Source organism: Leucopleurus acutus, assembly GCF_964270905.1.
Source record: "Leucopleurus acutus genome assembly, chromosome: 14".
Classification (NCBI taxonomy): Eukaryota; Metazoa; Chordata; class Mammalia; order Artiodactyla; family Delphinidae; genus Leucopleurus; species Leucopleurus acutus.
In genome coordinates, this window is record NC_139156.1 from 39,815,820 (window position 1) to 39,840,469 (window position 24,650).

General features: G+C 37.0%; 1 protein-coding gene across 2 annotated transcripts in view; it reads left to right on the top strand.

Moving 5' to 3' along the window:
• Positions 1-24,650, top strand: part of PRKG1 (protein kinase cGMP-dependent 1) — a gene marked incomplete at both ends in the record, with an annotated part of 1,181,231 nt that overhangs the window by 843,462 nt on the left and 313,119 nt on the right. For both annotated transcript variants that reach the window (XM_082854343.1, XM_082854342.1), the window contains one exon: positions 16,045-16,108. In XM_082854343.1, coding sequence (XP_082710469.1) covers positions 16,045-16,108 — 64 coding nt within the window. The remainder of the gene's footprint in view (positions 1-16,044; positions 16,109-24,650) is intronic.

Here is a 24,650-nt window from a genome sequence, read left to right on the forward strand (position 1 = left end):
TTACCCGGGTTTTGAGATTTCAGGCAGAACAGTTAGTGAACTCCCTTGGTGAATTGGGAGAATAATGAAATTAGAGAGTGATGGTTCTAATCTTGGGGCAGTGTCAGTCCTGGAGGATGTCTGCTTATCACAATGACAGGACTACTACCGGTAGGAATGGGAGATGTAGTACATAGGACATCCCTGCACAGTGAAGGTGCCCAGGTGCCAGTGGAGGCCCGTGGACAAACACTGCTGTAGACGGGCTTAGCCTATGGGGCCAGGGCATCACTCGTCCCAAGGTTCAAAAGATTGGGTAGGAAATCTGGGCAGAACCTTTTAGGCTGATGTGCGGCATTACATATTTAAAACGGCATAGTTTGTCGTCATCTCCTTTTCTTTTTTTTTTTTTTTTTTTTAGTTTTAACAATCATGTATGATTTGCTTAACTCTATAAAAACCCATCCAATTTTATATTTGCTCAGGCACAGGCTCTTGTAAGATTTACAGAGCAAAGGTCAGGTACAGTGTGATCTTCTGAACTAGCCAGCGTTAGAGTAAGCGTTTCAGAGGTAATTTCATAAAGTATGTTATTAGCGCCTCACCTCAAGGTCATTTTGACAGGAGCACCAGAGTAACCTTAGGTCTGATTTTGAAAGTGGCTCTTCAGTGGGTTCTTTGAAAAAGCTACTCTAATACTTTTTAAAGTAGACTCTGTTAGTCAATAAATAACTTTCTTTTCTGAATTCTTCTTGAGTAAATTGCCTCAAGGAAGTATTCCTGTGGTTTCCTGAAAAATATCAAGCAGAAGATCCCTTGCAAAGACTAGGGTTGCTTAATAAAGGCCCATTTTTTTTTTTAAATATAAGAAGTGGCCCTCCGTACGGGTTGATGCAGCCCCTGCCAGGGCAGGCTGAGAGGCATGCAGAGAGTAGTTGGGCTGAGTTTCACCCATCCCCCATGCAGATGCCTCGTACAGGGTGCAAACTGCACATCTCCACATAGTGACCTTGGATCAAAACCACTATTGCCTTATTGTGTTTGGCTTTATCACATATATTCCTTCAGTTTGCATGCTTTTGAGTACCTACTACATGACACACTCTATGTTGTGTAGTATCCTACAAGCTAAATTATATGTCCCTTTGAGTGTTTACTCCATGGCAGAGCTTCTTTGCTCAGTGCTCCATACTTATTAATACTTTGCTCCAGGAGCTAGGTTTTGTTTTCGTTTCCCGACTAAGGAAGCTGAACTTTTTGGCTTTCAAGAACTTGCCCATAGTTACATAGCTAGGAAGTAGAGGCACTGGGATTCAAAATCTTTTTGAATCTTTTTTTTTTTCCTTCCTCTGATTCTAAAATCCATGCTATTAGTTACTAAACTGTAGGGCTTTCAAAGAATTTATACACTGTTGGGAGGAGGCAATATGTTAACACATGGTTACAGTACAAGTGTAGGTGCTATTTGAGCAAAATACCTACTTAGAGAAAGAAAGTTGCCAGGGACCATTTCCCAGAAGAGGTTGTCCCTGAGCTGAATCTTAAAGAAGTTTACATAAACATGTGGTGATTCAAAGATTAATAAATCAACACCAATCAAAACCAATGTGTGTGGGGAAAGGGTGGTTGTAGTGGATGGTGCTTGCACAGGGAATCAGGGACCTGCAAATAAAGGGATTTGGAGGACAGTTTATTCAAGTATAAATTATTGAAATATTTCCACCTATATTATCCCTTTTCCAGGCAGGTTCATAGACTCTTTGCATTTTTTGTTTTATTTATTTTTTGGCTGCGGTGGGTCTTCGTCGCTGCATGCGGGCTTTCTCTAGTTGTGGTGAGCGGGGGCTACTCCTCGTTGCGGTGCATGGGCTTCTCATTGCAGTGGCTTCTCTTGTTGTGGAGCACGGGCTCTAGGTGCACAGGCTTCAGTAGTTGTGGCACATGGGCTCAGTAGTTGTGGCTCACGGGCTCTAGAGCACAGGCTCAGTAGTTGTGGCGCACGGGCTTAGTTGCTCTGCAGGATCTTCCCGGACCAGGGGTCAAACCCATGTCTCCTGCATTGGCAGGCGGATTCTTAACCACTGTGCCACCACTCTTTGCATTTTTGATTTGATTTTTTGCTCAGTCCTAGAATCTTCCAGAAGATAAGATACTTCCTATCTATTTTTAAATTCTACCTTCATATAAAGAGATTACAAAGAATTTCTGGAGTCAAAAGAGAAAGAGGAGGATCTTGGATATATTTTTCCAAGAGTGGGTTTCTCAGCATGGACGTGCCTAAGGAGGCTGAGGGGAAACGCCAGAGTTCCCAGCTTGACCAAAGGCTCCCTTCCTCCTCTGTGGGCAAAAAACCAGAGAGACATTGGACTTCAAGGGTTCTTTGTGACCTTAATAGCAGAGAGGTTAGAGACTTTATTCCCCACCTTCTAGGCATGATATGACCCCTGGGTTCAGGTATGACCTTGAAGAAGAGCTAAACAATGAACGTGATTAAATATCTCACTGAAAACTAAGGGTTGATACTCCAAATCAAATATAATTTCCTTTAAAAAAATGAAGAAATGGATATTTCTGTCACTTTTGAGTCTTCACTAAGATTCATTTCTGATGCATTAGAAAGTTTAATTATTAAAGGGGATTAATAATAACATTTAGAACAAGAAAAGAATACGTATTATTGTGGTGGCTGCAAATGTTTATTGAATGTTTCCTATGTGCCAGGCACCTTCTTAATGTTTCGTGTCTACTGTTTAGCTTATTTCTGCCAAAACCCTATGTGGCAGGTGGTATCGTCCCCTTTTGAAAGCAAAGGAGGCTGAGACCTAGTGAAGTTGGCTTAGTTGCCAAAAGCACAGCTGATCATTAGTAGCAGAGCCTAATTCAACCTGTTCCCTTTCATTCTAAAGGTCATATGCTTAATCACTATAAAGTCTTCCTGGATAAGGAGTTTATATTTTATCACATAGATAGGAAAATTATACCTTATGTCTCCATAATGATTTGTTTTACCTAAAGTATTTTCACATGCAAGAAAAATGGTTCTTCTAATTCTTAGAATCTGGTGAAAGATAATAGGCAGCTGTTTAAGGGTTGGAGCCATTGTGATAAGGGCTAAATGTTGCTGATAGAAAATGAATCTGACAGTGACGTGTAAAGTATATTGGGGTGGGACACAAGGAAGGGGGTGGGGAAGGAAGACCAGTTTTAAGACTTGCGTAACAGAATGAACCAAGATCAGTGCCAAACGATTCAATTAAGGGATAAAAGTATGTTGAAGGCAGAAAATCTTTTGCTGAGCTCACTAAGGGGAAAGATTAGATAGTTGTAAGATTATGAAGGACCCTTAGTTTAATTCTTCATCAATAGAAATTGATTTCTTTGGTAAGCCAGATATTTCTGCTTTTATTCAGTTGGCATGAACTGTAGGAAGCCTTAAATGAACAATACGTGTCAATATTTTTGGCATTAAACTGTGGGTACAAGGCTGATTTCTCATGACAGAATAAAAAGGCAACTGTTTTCCAAATGCTACCCAAAGATAATTAATATAACTCTGTATGTTCTGCTCTAGGTTGAGGACATTGCTGAGCTATTTCCAGACTTATGTTTGTTCAAGAGATATCTTATAAATATGGGGCTACATCTGATGCTCTCTGGTTATATTTAAAAACTAAGACCTTCTGATAAAATCAAACCCTTTGCTACTACATAGGTTAAAAAAAAAACTTGCTTTCAATATAAAAAACACTTGAACTGATTTTTATAGATTCCGTCCAACTGTAAAGAGTCATGCTTGTCTCCCCTCTTTCTCTCTCATCCCGCATTTAGTCTTCCAGGAAATGCTGCTTCTACTCCCAAAATATAGCAGAACTCAACCACTTCTCACCACCTCTGTTAATTCTACTCTTTCCAAATCTCATGTGGGTTTTTTTAATTGATGTTGACTGTATTAAGAGTTAAAAATGAGTATATTTTAAAATACTTATTTACTAAGTCATTAAAAAACATCAAAATATACATAAATTAGATACAGCACTGTGGAGACAGGCAGTTTCTTACAACACTAAATATACTCTTGTATGATGTAGTGAAAAAAATTAATCAATTTAAAAAATGTCTGTAGATTCATGGCAGTCCTACCAAATAACTGATTTTATCTTGTGGGTTGTACCTAAGCACTTGTCTTCAAAGTCTTTCATTCACAGTATTATAAGTTTTTGTTTGTTGATTTGTCTCCTTATTCAGCATGGCACTTTTTCTTTTTCACTGTAATTTCTTCCTCCATTAAGAGAGGTGAATACCAGGATACATATTTGTAACTGAGCTTTGTATTGCGTTGTAAATACCTCTGCATTGTTTTTTGTTCTTGGCATCTTATCACATGCCCATTCATAGACGTTCCACAGTTCTATGGGAAATGTGGGTTCAACTCTATACCTTTGAGGCCCTCAGCCTCATTCTCCTCCAATGTAGTGTTTAAAAAAAGTGGCAAAAAAATACATGTTAAGCTATTTTTAATGAAAATAACTATTTTGCAAAACAAACCAAAAAACTTAGTGAAAAGAGAAACTTGAGTTTACATTTTTGCAAGTCTGTCAATATCTAGCTTAGAAGAAGACAGCAGATTCTCATATCTGCTTCAATATTATTCAATCTGTTGAATTTCTGTTGTTTTTGTTGAAGTATGTGAAAAAATCAACCTCACAAAGATATGGAGCAGAAAAAGGGGACGAGTATGTTAATGGCCTTTTCAGATAATTGTGGACATTCTTATTTGACACTACACCAAAACCCAACAAAGGGTAGTTTATTACAGGTTAGTTGCAGTGTGGAATCTGAAACCATATCAATGAACTTTTCTTACTTGATTACATTAAAATCCATGATTGATCTTGTACTTCAAATAGATCTTTCCCCTGCATGATCTTGTAACATCATGCATTAGTCATCTGGAAAATACTGGTGTAGAAATTACAAAATTTACAATATCAAAAGAATCACATTTGTTAATATCAGCATTTGCCAATGGTCTCATCAGAAAGTCTTCAATTATTAAAAAGCTGTTAAGCCCACAGTGGCAGATAAAAGTTTTCTGAAATTTTAACTTGCATTTGAAAATTTGAATTTTATCATTGGCAACAAATGCTGTCTGTTGTTTCCCTTAAAGTGTCAGGCTCACTTTGTTCTTTTTTGAAAAGTAATCTGCCAGATACTCAAGTCCGAATAACCACAGTTTGTGGTTATTGCCAAGTAAAAAATGATGTTCCATGAAAAAAGTGACTAATTCAGCTTGCAACTCCAACAATTATGAGTGATTTTCCTTGAGAAAACCTTGTACTTCAGGAAGCAGCAAAAGTGCTTTATGTGTGCTTGCCATATTTCACACATGATATCAAAAAGATGTGTAGTCAAGGGTTAAAATTTACTACAGTTAGTAACTTAGTGTTTCATCAAAGTATTTTAAAGTAAAACTGGAATTTTACTTTATTTTTACTGTGAGATTTTGGTAAGAATATAATGACAACTAGTATACTTTATTGTTACTGCCTTAATTTGTGTAGAGGGGCCACCGTTCCTTTTACACCATCAGTGCAACATAGTCGTTCCATGATAAACCTAGATTTGAAAAGTTAATTCCATACCAAATAGCTCAGTACCATTTGTGTTTGTTGCCAAATATTCATATACAATCTTGTCTTTTTTGATGATTGGTTGATTCTGCTACCGGATGAATACAAGCCAAATAGCAAGTCCTGCCATGACTGTATATTAATCCATTTGTAAGGCAGAAGTACAATTCTGTGGACAAGATTTTCACCCGTCTTTGTGTCTGCAGCAAAGTCATTAATTTGGCAAGGTACTGTATCTTTGGAAAGAGGCAGTGAAATGATTTCTTTAACTGACTTCTCCAGCAGGCAGTCAGCAAAGTCAGCTCTACAAGGCTTTTTTTTTTTCACCTATTGTGTGGCTTCCCTAGTCAATGCAATATGGTAACTCTGTCAGACGCTTCACTTACTTTTCATTGCTACTTTGAAAAGATGTACAAAAAAATTTTGGGCTTTTAAAAACTTCATCATGTCTAGAGAGCAGACAGCAGAAGCACTACAATTCTGCAGCCTGTGGAAGGAAAACCACATTCACAGAAAGATAGACAAAATGAAAAGGCAGAGGTCTTTGTACCAGATGAAGGAACAAGATAAAACCCCAGAAAAACAATTAAATGAAGTGGAGATAGGCAACCTCCCAGAAGAGGAATTCAGAATAATGATAGTGAAGATGATCCAGGACCTCGGAAAAAGAATGGAGGCAAAGATCGAGAAGATGCAAGAAATGTTTAACAAAGACCTAGAAGAATTAAAGAACAAACACCTAGAAGAATTAAAGAACAAACAAACATAGATGAACAATACAATAACTGAAATGAAAACTACACTAGAAGGAATCAATAGCAGAATAACTGAGGCAGAAGAACAGATAAGTGACCTGGAAGACAGAGAATAGTGAAGTTCACTGCTGTGGACAGAGTAAAGAAAAAAGAATGAAAAGAAATAAAGACAACCTAAGAGACCTCTGGGACAACATTCACATTATAGGGGTCCCAGAAGGAGAAGAGAGAGAAAAGGGACCTGAGAAAATATTTAAAGAGATTATAGTCGAAAATTCCCTAACATGGGAAAGGAAAGAGCCACCCAAGTCCAGGAAGTGCAGAGAGTCCCAGGCAGGATAAACCCAAGGAGAAACACACTGAGACACATAGTAATCAAATTGACAAAAATTAAAGACAAAGAAAAATTATTGAAAACAACAAAGGAAAAGCAACAAATAACATACAAGGGAGCTCCCATAAGTATAATAGCTGATTTCAGCAGAAACTCTACAAGCCAGAAGGGAGTGGCATGATATATTTAAAGTGATGAAAGGGAAGAACCTACAACCAAGATTACTCTACCTGGCAAGGATCTCTTCAGATTCAATGGAGAAATCAAAAGCTTTACAGACAAGCAAAAGCTAAGATAATTCAGCACCACCAAACCAGCTCTACAACAAATGCTAAAGGAACTTCTCTAAGTGGGAAACACAAGAGAAGAAAAGGACCTACAAAAAGAAACCTATAACAATTAAGAAAATGGTAATAGGAACATACATATCGATAATTGCCTTAAACGTGAATGGATTAAATGCTCCAACCAAAAGACACAGGCTGGCTGAATGGGTACAAAACAAGACCCATATAAATGCTGTCTACAAGAGACCCACTTCAGACCTGGGGACACATACAGACTGAAAGTGAGGGGATGGAAAAAGACATTCCATGCAAATGGAAATCAAAAGAAAGCTGGGGGGGAAAAAAAAAAAAAAAGAAAGCTGGAGTAGCAATTCTCATATCAGACAAAATAGACTTTAAAATAAAGACTATTACAAGAGACAAAGAAGGCCACTACATAATGATCAAGGGATCAATCCAAGATGAAGACATAACAGTTATAAATATATATGCACCCAACATAGGAACACCTCAATACATAAGGCAACTGCTAACAGCTATAAAAGAGGAAATCGGCAGTAACACAATAATAATGGGGGACTTTAACACCTCACTTACACCAATGGACAGATGATCCAGACTGAAAATTAATAAGGAAACACAAGCTTTAAATGACACAGTAGACCAGATAGATTTAACTGATATTTATAGGACATTCCATCCAAAGAGAGCAGATTACACTTTCTTCTCAAGGGCACACGGAACATTCTCCAGGATAGATCACATCTTGGGTCACAAATGAAGCCTTGGTAAATTTAAGAAAATTGCAATCATATCAAGAGTCTTTTCTGGCCACAATGCTCTGAGATTATAAATCAATTATAGGGGAAAAAAAGTAACAAACACAAACACACGGAAGCTGAACAATATGTTACTAAATACCAAGAGATCACTGAAGAAATCAAAGAGAAAATCAAAAAATACCTGGAGACAAATGACAATGAAAACACAACGATCCAAAACCTATGGCATGCAGCAAAAGCAGTTCTAAGAGGGAAGTTTATAGCTATACAAGCCTACCTCAAGAAACAAGAACAATCTCAAACAATCTAACCTTACACATAAAGGAACTAAAGAAAGAAGAACAAACAAAACCCAAAGTTAGTAGAAGGAAAGAAATCATAAGATCAGAGCAGAAATAAATGCAATAGAAACAAAGAAAACAATAGCAAAGACGAATAAAGCTAAGAGCTGGTTCTTCGAGAAGATAAACAAAATTTTTAAATCTTTAGCCAGACTCATCAGAAAAAGAGGGAGAGGACTCAAATCACTAAAATTAGAAATGAAAAAGGAGAATTTACAACAGACACTGCAGAAATGCGAAGCAACCTAAGAGACTACTACAAGCCAATAAAATGGACAACTTGGAAGAAATGGATTAATTCTTAGAAAGGTATAAATTTCCAAGACTGAACCAGGAAGAAACAGAAAATATGAACAGACAAATCACAAGTAACAAAATTGACACTGTGATTAAAATTCTTCCAACAAACAAAAATCCAGGACAGATGGCTTCACAGGTGAAATCTATCAAACATTTAGAGAAGAGCTAAGACCCATCCTTCTCAAACTCTTCCAAAATATTGCAGAGGAAGGAACACTCCCAAACTCATTCTATGAGCCACCATCACCCTGATACCAAAATCAGACAAAGATAGTACAAAACAAGAAAGTTACAGGCCAATATCACTGATGAATATAGACGCGCAAATCCTCAACAAAATACCAGCAAACCGAATCAAACAACACCTTAAAAGGATCATACACCATGATCAAGTGGGATTTATCCCAGGGATGCAAGGATTCTTCAATATACGCAAATCAATGTGATATACCATGTTAACAAATTGAAGAAGAAAAACCATATGATCATCTCAATAGATGCAGAAAAAGCTTTTGACAAAATTCAATGCCCATTTATGATAAAAACTGTCCAGAAAGTGGGCATAGTGGGAACCTTTCTCAACATAATAAAGGCCATATATGACAAACCCACAGCAAACATCATTCTCAATGGTGAAAAACAGAAAGCATTTCCTCTAAGATCAGGAACAAGACAAGGATGTCCATTCTTGCCACTGTTATTCAACGTAGTTTTGGAAGTCCTAGCCATGGCAATCAGAGAAGAAAAAGAAATAAAAGGAATACAAATTGAAAAAGAAGTAAAATTGTCAGTGTTTGCAGGTGACATGATACTATACATAGAGAATTCTAAAGATGCCACCAGAAACACAGAAATCTCTTGCATTCCTACACACTAACTATGAAAGATCAGAAAGAGAAATTAAGGGAACAATCCCATTCACCATTGCAACAAAAAGTATAAAATATCTAGGAATAAACCTACCTAAGAAGGTGAAAGGCCTATACTCTGAAAATTGTAAGTCACTGATGAAAGGAATCAAAGATGACACAAACAGATGGAGAGATACACCATGTTCTTGGATTGGAAGAATCAGTATTGTGAAAATGAGTATACTGCCCAAAGCAATCTACAGTTTCAATGCAATCCCTATCAAATTACCAGTGGCATTTTTTACAGAACTAGAATAAAGAACCTTAAAATTTGTATGGAAACACAAAAGACCCTGAATAGCCAAAGCAGTCTTGAGGGAAAAAAACGGAGCTGGAGGAATCAGACTCCCTGACTTCAGACTATACTACAAAGCTATAATTATCAAGACAATATGGTACTGGCACAAAAACAGAAGTATAGATCAAAAGAACAGGATAGAGAGCCAGAGATAAACCCATGCACCTATGGTCAACTAATCTATTACAAAGCAGGCAAGGATATACAGTGGAGAAAAGAGAGTCTCTTCAATAAGTGGTGCTGGGAAAACTGGACAGCTACATGTAAAAGAATAAAATTAGAACATTCCCTAATACCATACACAAAAATAAACTCAAAATGGATTAGACAGCTAAATACAAGACCGGACACAATAAAACTCTTAGAGGAAAACATAGGCAGAACACTTTTTGACATAAATCACAGGAAGATCTTTCTTGATCCACCTCCTAGAGTAATGGAAATAAAAACAAAATAAAAATAAACAAATGGGACCTAATGAAACTTAAAAGCTTTGGCACAGCAAAGGAAACTACAAACAAGGTGAAAAGACAGCCCTCAGAATGGGAGAAAACATTTCCAAACGAATCAATGGACGAAGGATTAATCTCCAAAATGTATAAACAGCTCATGCGGCTCAATATTCAAAAAACAAACAACCCAATCAAAAAATGGGCAGAAGACCTCAGTAGACATTTCTCCAAAGAAGACATACAGATGGCCAAGAGGCACATGAAAAGCTGCTCAGCATCACTAATTATTACAGAAATGCAAATCAAAACTACAACGAGGTATCATCTCACACCAATTAGCATGGGCATCATCAGAAAATCTACGAACAACAAATGCTGGAGAGGGTGTGGAGAAAAGGGAACCCTCTTGCACTGTTGGTGGGAATGTAAACTGATACAGCCACTATGGAGAACAGTATGGAGGTTCCTTAAAAAAATAAAAATTGAATTAGCCTATGACCCAGCAATCCTACTCCTGGGCATATACCCAGAGCAAACAATAATTCAAAAAGAGTCATGCACCCCAATGTTCATTGCAGCACTATTTACAATAGCCAGGTCATGGAAGCAACCTAGATGCCCATCGACAGATGAATGGATAAAGAAGATGTGGTACATATATACAGTGGAATATTACTCAGCCATAAAAAGGAACGAAATTGGGTCATTTGTAGAAACGTGGATGGACCTAGAGACTGTCCTACACAGTGAAGTAGTTCAGAAAGAGAAAAACAAATATCATATATAAATGCATATATGTGGAATCTAGAGTAATGGTACAGATGAACTGGTTTGCAAGGCAGAAATAGAGACACAGATGTAGAGGACAGTAGTACGGACACCAAGGGCGGAAAGTGGCGGCAGGGGGCTTGTAGTGGTGGGATGAATTGGGAGATTGGGGTTGACATATATACACTAATATGTATAAAATAGATAACTAATAACGTGCTGTATAAAAAAATAAATAAAATTTTAAAAAGAATTAAAAAATAATAACTTCATCATGTCTACATGAAAAAAATCCAATTTCCTTTCCTTTAAATTTTGAATGATTGGGTGCAAAATGGTATCATAACTTGGATAATAGTATTTTTAAACTGTTCTGGTGTATAGGACAATAAGGTAAATTATTACCATCTATAATGCTGAAGGAAAGTTAGATTTTGTCACATTTTTCTTTCTTATTTAGAGCATCTCCACATTTATTTGGACTAGATTTATCCCATCCATGAATCAGAAAATTCTTTGGTTGTGTCCTTTTCATATTTTTCGGTGTCTTTAGATTTAGAAATTGGCAGCTGTGGCTTGAGAATATGTCTTTTAATCTCTCCTCTCAAAGTTAATCTGTCTGTAAAAATAAGACAGTATAATAAAGTTTCTTTTATTAGATTCTTAACAGTTATTATGAAATTCTAAAATTACAAGTTTTAGATAAATTTTTTAAAGTTAGATATATTTTTTGAAAAACTACAAAATTATTATTGCAACACATGATATCCAAATGTATTTACTTGTAATTTTTTCCACTGAAGGAAAAGAAAAGCTTCACAAGTTCAAAAGGACAATTTATTGGATAAGGTTACAGAGATTATAGCAGGTAGCTGAGAACTAACTAGTAAGAGCACAGTAGAAGCATTGCAATAATATTAAATTAATTTCTGTAAACAGCACGCTACCTTAAAAAATTCTAGAAAACACAGGAACATTTAAGCATACATCCATTAACTATCAAAGTAATGATGTCATATAGCCTCTGGAGGAGTCTATTGTATGGTACACGTGTGAAAGAATATGAGTAAAAAAGGCAAATTACAACTGAGACTATTTGTTTTGACTTCAGGGTTCTTCTTGAAAGGGTCCTGGGGAGTCTCCTTTTTTTTTTCTTTCTTCTGTTAGCTGTTATTTTCATATGGTAGGTTACCAAAAATAAAATTATAAGACAAATTCAGAATGTGGGACATCCAATAAGACAGTTGTCCCTGTCTCTTCAAAAAATCAGTGTAATGGGGGGAAAGGTAGGAGGATGGTTGTGGAATAAGAGACTAGAGAAGCAGAATAGCCCCAAGCAGTATGTGGATTTTTACTGGATCCTGGTTTGCAAAGAAAAAGACAATAAAGAAATTTTTGAACAATAGGTAATATTTGACATGGAATATAGTTATTAGATGAAATTATGGAGTTGAGTGAATGTTTCTTATGATAATGCTATAGTTACTTATTTAAAAATATTTTCTTATTTTTAGATCTGTGTGCTTAAATATTAGGGGTAAAATTTCATGATATCTACAACTTAGTTTCAGATTTTCATGAAAAAATACCTATAAATCTGTTTATCAATATGCATATAAAAATTAGATGGATCGAAGGTAAATAAAGCAAAGATGGCACAATGTTAACAGTTGCTAACCTAGGTGATGGGGGTACAGGGGATTCTTGAACTATTCTTTCAGCCTTTCCATTTATTTGACATTTTTCATTGCAAGAAGTTGGTTAATAAATGAAGTCACTGAATCAAAGGATGTTAATATTATTGCTTAATTTCTAAATCATTAAAAGAATATTGCATGGTTTTAAAACTTACATGAGGCATTTTTAAATAATTCTGTGAAGTGTGTAGCTCAGCAAATGATTAGCTTCGTAGTCATTCAGATGGAAATTTTTATCCTCTCTTTATCAGTACTGAGTGTTGTGACCTCAGGCAAACTCTCAAGATCCCAGTTGTTTTAGCTGTAAAATGGATGATAGTAATAATGGTTCTTTGATAAAGCTGTTTAAAAATAAAATATATTATCTGTAAAAGCCTTAGCCCAGTGCCTGGAAAATAGAAAGCATTCAAATCTCATCTTCTATTATTGTCATGACAAATTCCAAGTCCTTACTTTATTCAACCAGAAAATCCAATGGAAAAGCTCCACACATTAAATCATCTCTATTATATTACAGTCAAGTGCATTTTGTAACTTCAGACCTACTGCAAGTCCTCAGGGAACAAAAATGTTTTAATAGATCCATAAGAATTACTTGTAATTAGCATGTAAATTGTTATGAGTTCTTCCCCCTGCCCCTCCCCAATAAGTGAAAATACTCTTTACTGTTTAAACATTTTATGGAAGTTCATCCTTATAATTATTTTGCCTTAAGTTTTCTAAATCATAGACAACTTCATCTTGAGTTATCACATGTACACACTAGTGAAGTTTAAATTAATATCTTTTGATGTATTGGGAAAAATTCAAACAAATTTCATGGGTAGAATTTTAAACTTATGAATATCCTCAATTGTTTTATTCTTGGTGTTCAAGCTATCAGTGGACTGATAAGTTCTCTCATGTAATTAATTTCTGAGAATTATCTAGTGTTTAGAGAAATAAAGATCTTAAGATTTTAAAGATGGCTACAAAAGTGTTTCCAGTATAATTTATAGAAGTGAAGACACTTATTTTCTGTTAATTGATTTCCATTTTGTTAAATCTGAAAGTGCTTAAATTGTTACGAAGAATTCTTTAGAGTGTTTCTTCTCTAAAATAATCCTTAATTTTTATTGGTAATAAATGCTGCTGAACGTTTTGAGGCATTTTAAATTGTAAAAGATCATGATATATATACAATGGAATATTATTGTATAACATGCAATAATATATTAGAAGGAAATCCCATTTGCATTTTGCACAACATGGGTGGAACTTGAGGGCGTTATGCTAAGTGAAATAAGCCAGACAGAGAAAGACAGATATTGCATGGTATCACTTACATGTGGAATCTAAATAAAAAGTTAAACTCATAGGAACAGAATAGAACAGTGGTTGTCAGGGACTGGGGAATAGGGGAAATGGGTTACAAACTATTGTAACCTATAGTTGATAACACTGTATTATATAGTTGAAATTTGCAAAGAGTAGAACTTAAAGATCTCAAACATACACAGAAGAATAAATATGTGAGGTGATGGATGTGTTAATTAACTAGGTTAACTGGATGGGAGGAATCTTTTCACAATGTACACTTTAAATATCTTATAATTTTGTCAGTTATACCTCAGTAAAGCTGAAAAAATAAAAAATAACTAAATTGTAAAAGATAATTAATTAAAATGCGCCCCCTAAAACTTAATGTCTTTGTTTTCTCTAGTGAGTTATGTGGTCAAGCAAATACTAATTTTTTTTTTCTCATGAATAAGAATGCTCATGAAAATGACAGTTTTGTAGAGTGGCTTGACATAGACTTAGCATAGAAGTAATGGGGCTGTCTAAAGAAGGCAACCAGTTATAATAAAATGAGAAAAACTCAGTTGTACTTTGTGTTTTCCATAAATACTCCCTGGGATAGAAACATTCTAATTATTCTTGTATCTCAGAAGAAACTGAAATATAGCTCATTAAAAGAACAAGAAAGGGCTAAATTTTTCTACCTGCATAGCTCATGGAAACAACTTCCTCTATCTTCCTGTCTCCTTCTGTGATGTGTTCCATCCAGCTGCTGAAATAGACTGCCTTCTGGAAGTTAAAACCCACGTGGCTCAGACCACAGCAATAAATCTGGTGAAACATGGTCCTGGGTGAAATATTATACTTCTACATAAAAGCTTAGGATTTTATCAATAGGCTTTACACTAAGTAATGGGAATCAGAGTGACAGATTAACAGTAAAACTTTCATGCTTATATCCAAACATTATGTTATGGCTTCTTTCATTACATTATTCTAATCAAGCCAGAATTGTTTTTCTATAGCAACAAACCTGAAACAAGTCTCATCCAACTCAACTAACTCATTTAAATAACTTTGCTCCATGGCAATTTATCTAAAGATCAAGTATACCGAACAATCGATCTGTAAGTCAGATATCATACATACAAACATATTTTCACTCATTTATAGTCTTTTCTCTATTCAAGCATTGAGATAAGATTAAGTAAGAATTTAGTTCCACATCCCAGTTAGATTTTCCAGTGGAGTAGATTTTCAAGAATTTTATGTTGATGAGTGTTTTTTTTTTCCTTTTAAAATCAGCATTATCCATATAAAATAAGTTCCTTTGGTTTGTGTATTCAACATCATTTAGTATTTCCATATGCTGGTCAGTGAGTTTCCCTAATAAGAGGATGAGAAGACATTATTTCAGTGTCTACTATGAGTCTGACTCTTTTCTCCATTCTATATGATCTGATCCCTATAGCTGTCCTAGGAAGCATTTGTATGTCTGTGCTTTCATAACTTTATTCAACACATGCTCTTGAGTTGTTATTAGTAAATCACTGAAAATACAGGGGCTGAGCAAGACAGATATAGTACCGTTCTTATTTTTGTGGAGTTTGATTTTAGCAGTGAAGATGCCCAGTAACAAATATCTGATTAATTATCCAATTATAGTTGCAGGAAGGGATAAAAGAGATCGTAAATAGGAGGACCTAGCTGCGAGAGGCTGGGGAGAGTAGGAAGTTTCCAGTGTTGTTGAATGAATGCTTGCAGGCCTGAACGTATCATCAATCCAGCTGAGTCCTGAAAAATGGGTAGCAGTTGGCCTGTAGAAAAGTGTTTGTGTGTGTGTGTGTGTGTGTGTGTGTGTGTGTGTGTGTGTGTGTGTGTGTGTGTGTGTAGGGGGACCTAGAGAAGGTGACGGAATTGGAAGGAATTTGGTGAGAGCAGGCTGATAAGGGAGAGAGTGGTTTCTCTCAATTATAGCTGAGGCATCCAAGGTCACACAAAGAAATATAAATCGGATTTGAACTTGGTTCTGTCCAATCTCCGATTCTTTCTAGTACATCATGCCTTTTCCCTGTTAGTCATCAAATTATGCTTAAATTATTACTTTGATCTTCATTGGCAGTTTCTTTGTCATGAAATCCTTTTGTATTTTCTTTCAGATGCGTTGCTGTTTTATTTATAAAAATGAGTTGCTGTGCATGCCTTCAACATCATCTCTGTCTTGTTTTTCAGTGTGCCAACATTCCAGAGCCTTCCTGAAGAGATACTCAGTAAGCTTGCTGACGTCCTTGAAGAGGTAATTGTTTTTAGCCCTTGACCTTTTTGAGATGGGACTCAGCCCATCACAGCTGTGCAATAAGTCACAAACTGCAGAGAGCCCTTTTAAATTTTTTTAAGCACTGACATGAGCTGTATATTTGGCTTCAAGTAAAAAGCAGCTCAGTATATCCGACATTTATACACAGTTGGAAATGTGCGAATCATCGTAACTATAGAGGGAGAAAAACTTTTCGCTCTGGCAAACATATTGTTACTTTGACTTCCAAGAATGGGAGACTGCGTATTTATCTCTTATTTCAGTTGGTGTAAAGCAAGATTGTAATAATTGCTACTCTGAAGCTTCAGATTAGCAAATTTATAACAGGAATTAGCAGTTGGGTACATACGTTATTAGCATATGAGCGTATTTTACACACGTAATTGTATGCCTGAATGTGAAAGTGTCACTGTTACTTACTTTTCACAGAACCTATAAAGCATAAGAAATATTGAAGCAGGAAAAAGAGAGGAGGTTTATACAAGCAGTGTCTTGAGTGAACACAAGGGGATAGGGTCCCTAGTGCCTATAGAGACAGAGAAGGCAGAGTATCTGGGCACATATGCAGATGGGGGTGGGGACTGATGGAGTGGTTGGCACTCTGCCAAACCTGTTCTGATATCTTCTATTTTCTCTGTAATCTAGAAAGCAAGGTCATCAACTGAGGATGAGGATGGGGTAGAGGTCTGAGAGGTTTGAAGACAGAGGAGAAGGTATGAGAAAAATAGAAGAGGGAATAGACTAGGAAGACACAGTATGACAGTTACCATTCAGGCCCTGTTTGAGGTTACCAATCCCTAATCTCAGTTAAACAGGCAAAAAGAGTTCTTTCAAGATGTACGATAGGAGAGAGCGATCAAACTCCACTCTGCTGGGCCAAAAGGTGGGAGGATTTTTAAGCACTGGAGTGAGCTGGTGGAAAAGTACTCCAGTAGGGGTGTTACCAGAAAGTAGGTTCTTGTCTCAGAAAGAATCCAGAGATGAGATGGAAGTCAAGAAAGCAAAGTGAGGATTTATTAAGCAATAGTAAGCTCTCAAGGGGGGAGCTGGCAGACTCAGGTAAGCAGCCACCCTGAGTTTCTTTGGCAAGCTGGTTATATGGGGTGTGAAAATGACTGGGCAGAAGATTCATTGAGGAGGGAGGGGTTTGGGCTCGTATTCACTGATTTTCATCCCAGCTCCACCTTCCCGAGGGGAGGAGGGATTTTTGTCCTTATTTAGTCTTGATTGGAAATGTCATGGTGTCAGTGCATGATGGGAAATTCTTATCTACAAGGTTAATTTTATTGTAATGAGGGCATAATGGACAAAAAGTTACATTCGGAATGTCCAATGTCGGAGATTCCTGCCTTTTCCCGCCTTCCTTTGTCTCCAGGACCCCTGTTGTTCACAAGATGTATGGTTTCCTGCCACGTGGCCCACGCCCTTTCTTTGCTCATATCTCGCTATCTACCTTTTCTAACAGTGGTTCTCCAGTAGGGAGGAGGTTGGTCAATGTGACTAGTTCATCTGTGCTTGCTGATTGCCCCTTCTGGAAGTTAGGCTCCTAGCCACCCATAGAGACTGGGAGATAGAGGAGCTATCTTCTTCTTGATTACTTTTCTAAGGAATGGCTCCTAGGTCCTTGAGAAAGACATTCCTGACCTGTAAAACAACCGGTGCCAACAGCCTGGAAGAAGATTTGCATCTCAAACAGGCAAATTAAGAATTTACAGTTGAAAACTTTCTAAAGTAAATGCTCCAAGAAAAGGGAGATCAGGAGCCTAGTGTCAGAAAGAAGGCTGTCTAAAGTTCAGTCAAAGTGACGGAACCGTTAAGTCTGTCTTGGTTACCAGCCCATTTGTATGTTTTTTCAGCCCCATTTGTTTGCCTGGATTCAAGTTCCAAGTAGACAGAGAATGGGATTTAACTGGGATTGGTATTTTGCCAGGAAAAGATGAGTGGTTGAAAGAGGGAATAGGGAGTTGCGGATGCATGTGAAGGAAGGATTGTAGCGACTGAACCTGGAATTTCGATTGTGCAAGAAGGGGAGCAAGGGCCAGTGAGTGACTGTGGGATCAATGGATTTTAGTCTCAGGAGGCTGAAGAATTTTTGGGGTTGTGCTGTAACAGAGAGAAACTGGAAAGATACTGAAAACGTTTTTGTCTCTAGGTACTAACTATATACCAGTAATTATATGATCCATAGAACTTCAAAGGTTTATATCCACAAATTCTTAGTTTGAGTCTTATCACAGTGAGCTTTCCTAGGATTTATTGGTCTCCCTCATCTTATATGGGAACACATAGTCAAGCAGAAGTCACATTTGATTCCTATGTTCAAGTATAAAAGATTCATGAGCAAAAATACTGGCTGCATTTCTCTCTGAATGTGTCAACCACTGTACTTGCAACCTCTTTAAATGTAAAACTGCTTTTCCGAGTTCTTTTGTTTTTTGCTTTCCTTGTTGAGTATACTGCAGAACTCTCTGATGACCTTTTTCTTTTTCTTTTCACAAAATGAACTAAAGTACAAATTTACTGGCCCCAATCAAGCCCGTCCAAAATAAAATCAAATCCCATGAAATCCTTTAATCATTTTCTTTCTTTTCCACAGCTGTGGAAGCATTTGCTATGTTTTGCAAAACAATAGCCATAGCTCTATAAATAACTCTGACCAAAGAAATATTTTAGTATTTTATGTCAGATTTTCTAATCAGAAGATGCCTTCATTTGTGTTATACGAGCCACAGTACAGTCTATAGCAAAGCTGCATGAAAATAGAAACACATGATTAAGTGCCCAGACATTTGTTTTGAAGACATACACAAATGAAGTAAACAGACAAAATATGAGGTAGACATATGAATATACTAACCAGTGCATGAAAGTGTTCAACTCAAGTTGAATAAACAAGCACAATGAGAAATTAGATTAAATTATGTATGAGATAGAGTGAAGCAAATTTGGAAGAACAAAAGCAATACCAATGTCACATAACATTAAAGGGAAATTTGCTTGCATAATAAATGAGCTTTTTTCCCTACAACATCTACAAGAAAATGAAAGAATCCCAGATTATTTTGAAAAGAAGACAGTATAATCATTGCATTTAACAAAGAACTTTACAGCCTTGTTTGTTTAACAAATATTTATGGAGCATCTGCCACTTGCCAGTAATTATTCCAAACTCCGGGGATTCAGGGCCTTGTCCTCCCAAATCATATGTTCCATTGGAAAGTACAGATGAGAATTAAGGAAAATAGCATCAAAATGGCATCAAGTGAGACGGCCACACTGTATTGGTTTACTAAGGCAAGACCTCTCTGGGGAAGGTGGTATTTAAGCTGAGATCGAAATGCAGATATGGGATGCCATGTGTACAGGGCAGAGGGAAGAGAAGGCATAAGGTCCTAAACTAGGAATGAGTCTTCTGTCCTTAAGGAACAGAAAAAAGGTTTATAGTAGGGTGAAATGAGGCTAGAGAAAATACGCGAGGCCAGATGGCAGACGGCTTTGCCGGTTGTGGTAAGGAGTTGTGATAAGGTTTTTGTTCTCAGTGCAGTGGGAAGATTTTGAGGGTTCTAAGCCATAAAAATGACATGATCTGGGTTATATTTTAATGATATTTCTCTGTGAGAAGAATGGATTATAGAGGCACAGACCGATTATTTAGATAAAATAGCCCAGGTGAGGTTAGATGTTTGTATGTTGATTTACTTTCTTATGGACTATTTCATTCCTTGTATTCATTATGAAGCAATACTCCCAGCATAAGGGAGAAAAAAAATTAAAGAATAGGGACAAGGTAGTCAAGGACTGAGAGAGAAAAAAAAAATTTAAGCAGACAGAAAGAGGAATGAACATAGTGTTATTGGTAAAGTGATTTAGGAGAGGGTACATGTGACTGGAGGACAAATAAACGATGCTTGCAGCATCCTATTTTAAAGCTGAAAGAGAAACCATTATATAAGTCATTTCTGCCATTGCCCATCCCACTCCCACTTACCCCCTTCCATAATTTCTAGTGTAGATGTACCCATTTATGTGTTCTTGTTTATGAGATCATAAAACAGAAACAAGTATCCTTATTCTTAGTGTAGCAATTCAGTGCCCTTTTCTCCATTTCCTTTATATCACATAGTACAAATATTTCCTTTGTATATTAAATCTCTCATGCCTTTTTCAGGAACATAGGAAAGTTTTCTCTAGTTAGTTTGAGAAGTTGTGTTTACACATAGATATAAAGAGGTTCTTGGCCAAAGGTCTATTCACATAAAGAGCAACAATCCCAGCATTTTTTAGGTTGTGTTTTGCACAAATTGAAGTACAGGGCTGAGAATAATTGATTAATTATTGAATAATTGATTCAGTAATTATTCACCTTCATTCTCACCATAGTATGTTCTTCTCATCTCATATCTGACTCAGATTAAGTCTTAATAAATACCAGAGATCATTTTAAGAGCTTCAGAGTTGATTTGCTAGGGAAGCCATTTTATAGTTTGTAAATTAAACTGTAAGAGAATTTTTAGGCACATGTAGGGAATAGCAAGGTCTGACTTGATAAACTGGTTTCATTAACCTCTATACTATCCTGTATAGTACAGTGAAAACTATTTTGAATGAATTAGTCAAATATTGGAATCTATTCTGAAAGCCTAGGAAGTACTTATGTGTAAAAGAAAAGAGCTGTGAAATTATAAATAGGATCTAATCTTTTTTCTTCCTATAGCAACGTAACACACTTTCCTTCTTCCTTTATGTACACATAATTAGTTTCTATAGATGAATTACATTGTTCAGATGGATGGAACAACCCGTAGCTAATCTCCACCTGAGAAATAGCTCCCTTCAGTGATTACCTACCCAAACACAATGGGGAAGAGTCACTGTAAATAAACTCATTGTCTAATACATACCCACATATCAGGACTGTAGTGACATCTTTAAAGGAAATGACAAAGGAAAACATTTTCTTATAGAGAGGCAGAGCAGAGATTTACCTATTATGTCACATAGGAGCTTGAAAATTAATTTGGGAAGGAGTTATGCTTTCACAAATAAGGGTGAAAATGTTTAGATAACTCAAGGAAAATTGAAAATGTCAGATTGAAGAACCAAATTAAGCCAACAAATTCACTTTTTACCACTGGTGTGGCTCATTTTTCCTTCATATGAATAGAAGTGGGACAGGGGTGCTATATTTAAATCTCCTGATTTTTAAATGGAAAATAAAGTGTATGAGAACCACTTCTTTGCTTATATTGAAATCTGTTTCATGTCCAAGTCTCTCATTAAAACATTGGATTTAGTTGTCTTAGAATGAAAAATACCTCTGCTTCACCAGCTTTTTAAGAGCTCTATGCCTTTGGGTCTGCAACTTTATATGACTGGATCTTGGGCACATTTGAGCCTAAATAATGGGTTGTTTTGGTTTGTGTCCCTAGATGGGGCATTTATATTTTCATTTTGGGATATTTATACTATTACGGCCCTGACAATATCTTAGACAAATAATACTCATTAGACTTTTTGAAATATTAAGAGGGACATGATGAGAAAAATAGAAAAAAGGCAAGGCAAGGAAGCTTTTTTCATCCTGATAATATGGTAAGAAGCAAATATCAGATTACTGTCCAGGGATCATCACTGGAAAAGGAGGTTAACGTAACACAGGCAATTTTGGTTACTGCAAGGTACCCCAGGGCTGATTAAATGTGCACTGTTTTAGCCGTGCAACAGTTCCTTGGTGTTACCACGTCATGTTGGCATTTTCCCAGATTCCTTTGCGTTCTCTCCAATTGTGAGTAATGGAAGGGAAAAGTCCTGTACTTGATGAGTTACTGGAGTGCTGTGAAGCTCTCTCTTTTTATCATTCCAAACAGACCTAGACTCTTTGGGAAAGAAATTGATGGAGTAGGCAGGAACATTATTGGTTCTCTTTGAAATCTGTTGTTATGGCTAAACTCTTTCTTCCCTTCCTTTCGGTTTGGCTCTTGCTATTCCAAGCCAAGCTGGAGGGAATTTAAAGAACAGTTCTTTCCCAATTTTCTGGACTGAAGGACTCTGAATTTGGAAAATTATCTGTTTAGATCTCCCTGGTTCCTTTGGGTCTTCCCATCTGTGGGGCAAATGGCTGCTTCTGAAGGAGAAAGAAGTAGAAGGGTGTGTGTGTGTGTATTTTGTGGCAGGGTGGAGAGATTAAAACGTAAAGACAGACTCTCAGTTTAACATTAATATCTGCACATCTTATTCTATTATAGAAGTAAATGTGGAATGGGAGAACATGTTTGCAAATCATATATGTGATGAGGGAGTTGTATTAGTCAGAGTTCTCCAGAGAAAACAGAACCAATAGGATGTGTATGTATGTATGTATGTGTGTGTGTATATATATATATATATATATATAAGATTTATTTTAAGGAATTGGCTCGTGTTATTGTGGAGGCTGGCCAGTTCAAAATCTATAGAATGGGCTGGCAGGCTGGAGACCATAGAAGAGCTGATGTTGCATTTCAAGTCCAATGGCCATCTGCTGGCAGAATTCCTTCTTGCTTGGGGAAGGTCAGTCTTTGTTCTATTAAGATCTTCATTAGGCCCACCCACATTATGGAAGGTAATCCACTTTACTCAAAATCCATCAATTTAAATGTTAATCTTGTCTCAAAGTTCACTGACTTAAATGTTAATCTTATCACCCCCACACAAAAATCCAGAATGCTGTGATGTTTGACCAAATGTCCGAGCACTATGGCCCAGATAAGTTGACACATAAAATTAATTATCACAAGACTTGTATCTAGAATATATAAAGAATACTTACAACTGAGTGAATTTTAAAAAGTTTAAAAATAAATAAACAGGGACTTCCCTGGTGGCGCAGTGGTTAGGAATCCACCTGCTAATGCAGGGGACATGGGTTCAAGTCCTGGTCCGGGAAGATCCCACATGCCCCGGAGCAACTAAGCCCTGTGTGCCACAACTACTGAGCCTGCGCACCTAGAGCCCGTGCTCTGCAACAAGACAAGCCACCGCAATGAGAAGCCCGCGCATCACAACAAAGAGCAGCCCCCCGCTCACTGCAACTAGAGAAAGCCCACGAGCAGCAACGAAGACCCAAGGCAGCCATAAATAAACAAATTTTAAAAAAATGAGTGAATAGATGTTTTCCCAAAGGAGATGCACAAAAAACCAGTAAGTACACGTTCCATGTTAATAGTCATTAGGAAAATGAAAATCAAAACCATAATTACATACCACTTCATACCCACTAGGGTGGCTAGAATAAAAAAGACAGTGACAAATGTTGGTGAGGATATAGAGAAATTACCACTGTAGGATGTTGCTGGTGGGCTTGTAAAATGGTTCAGCTTCTTTGAAAAATGGTCTGTAACTTGATCTGTAAGCATTTATACAATTCATTCTCACCCTGAACTTTCTACCTCTTGAAATTACATATTTTACTTATTTATATAACCTATTCCACATTCTACAAAATATTCAGTTTTTCATTTTTCTTCAGCTTCCTCACTTGAGTTGAACCAGTGGCCCTACACCTGACAAAGACCCAAAATATCTAAACAGGTTGGAATAACGGGTGAGATCCACTAAGATGGTACCAGAGGAGAAAAGTATAGCTTTGCACATGATTAAAAAGAAAAAAAATTCCAGAAGGATAGGATAGTGAAGACACGGCAGAGTATAGGCAATATTGCTGGAAACAATGGAAGAAAACAATTGAAGTAACTTAGAAATTTGCCCTGGAGAAGACTTTGCGGGAAGGTATTGGATTCCTTTTGTGTGTGTGTTTTTTTTTTTTTTTTTTTGCTGTACGCGGGCCTCTCACTCTTGTGGCCTCTCCCGTTGCGGAGCACAGGCTCCGGACGCGCAGGCTCAGCGGCCATGGCTCATGGGCCCAGCTGCTCCGAGGCATGTGGGATCTTCCTGGACCGGGGCACGAACCCGTGTCCCCTGCATCGGCAGGCGGATTCTCAACCACTGCGCCACCAGGGAAGCCCTGGATTCCTTTTTAACTTAGTGGACACAATTTTCTGTGTTCAGAAGATGGGAGCTCCATCTCTAAAAATAGACTGGACGAATAATTTAACCCATCATTGATGAATCGGGGTAACAGCAGTTTCTGCCTCTTGTGATATTGCTGTGGGTTTTAAATTGAAGAACTAATGTAAAACCATTAAATATGCAAACATAATTTCAGATGTCCATCAGCAGTGCTTACCAAACCCTTTCACAAATTGACACATACGGAAAATGTTTATCCTGCACACATACTGAGGTTAACAAAACTCCTTATGGCTGGAGGTGACTGGTCAGGCTGTCCCAAGTCCTACTGGGCTCTCCATCTGAAGGGCGGAGCAGGCATTTTGTAATGTCTGGAGACATCTATGGTGGTTATAATATTGAGTGAGGGCAACAGAGGGCTGCCACTGGCCTCTAGTGGATAAAAGCCAGGATGCTACTAAACATTCTACAATGCATAGAACAGCTTTACAACGACCATTCAGCCCCAAATGTC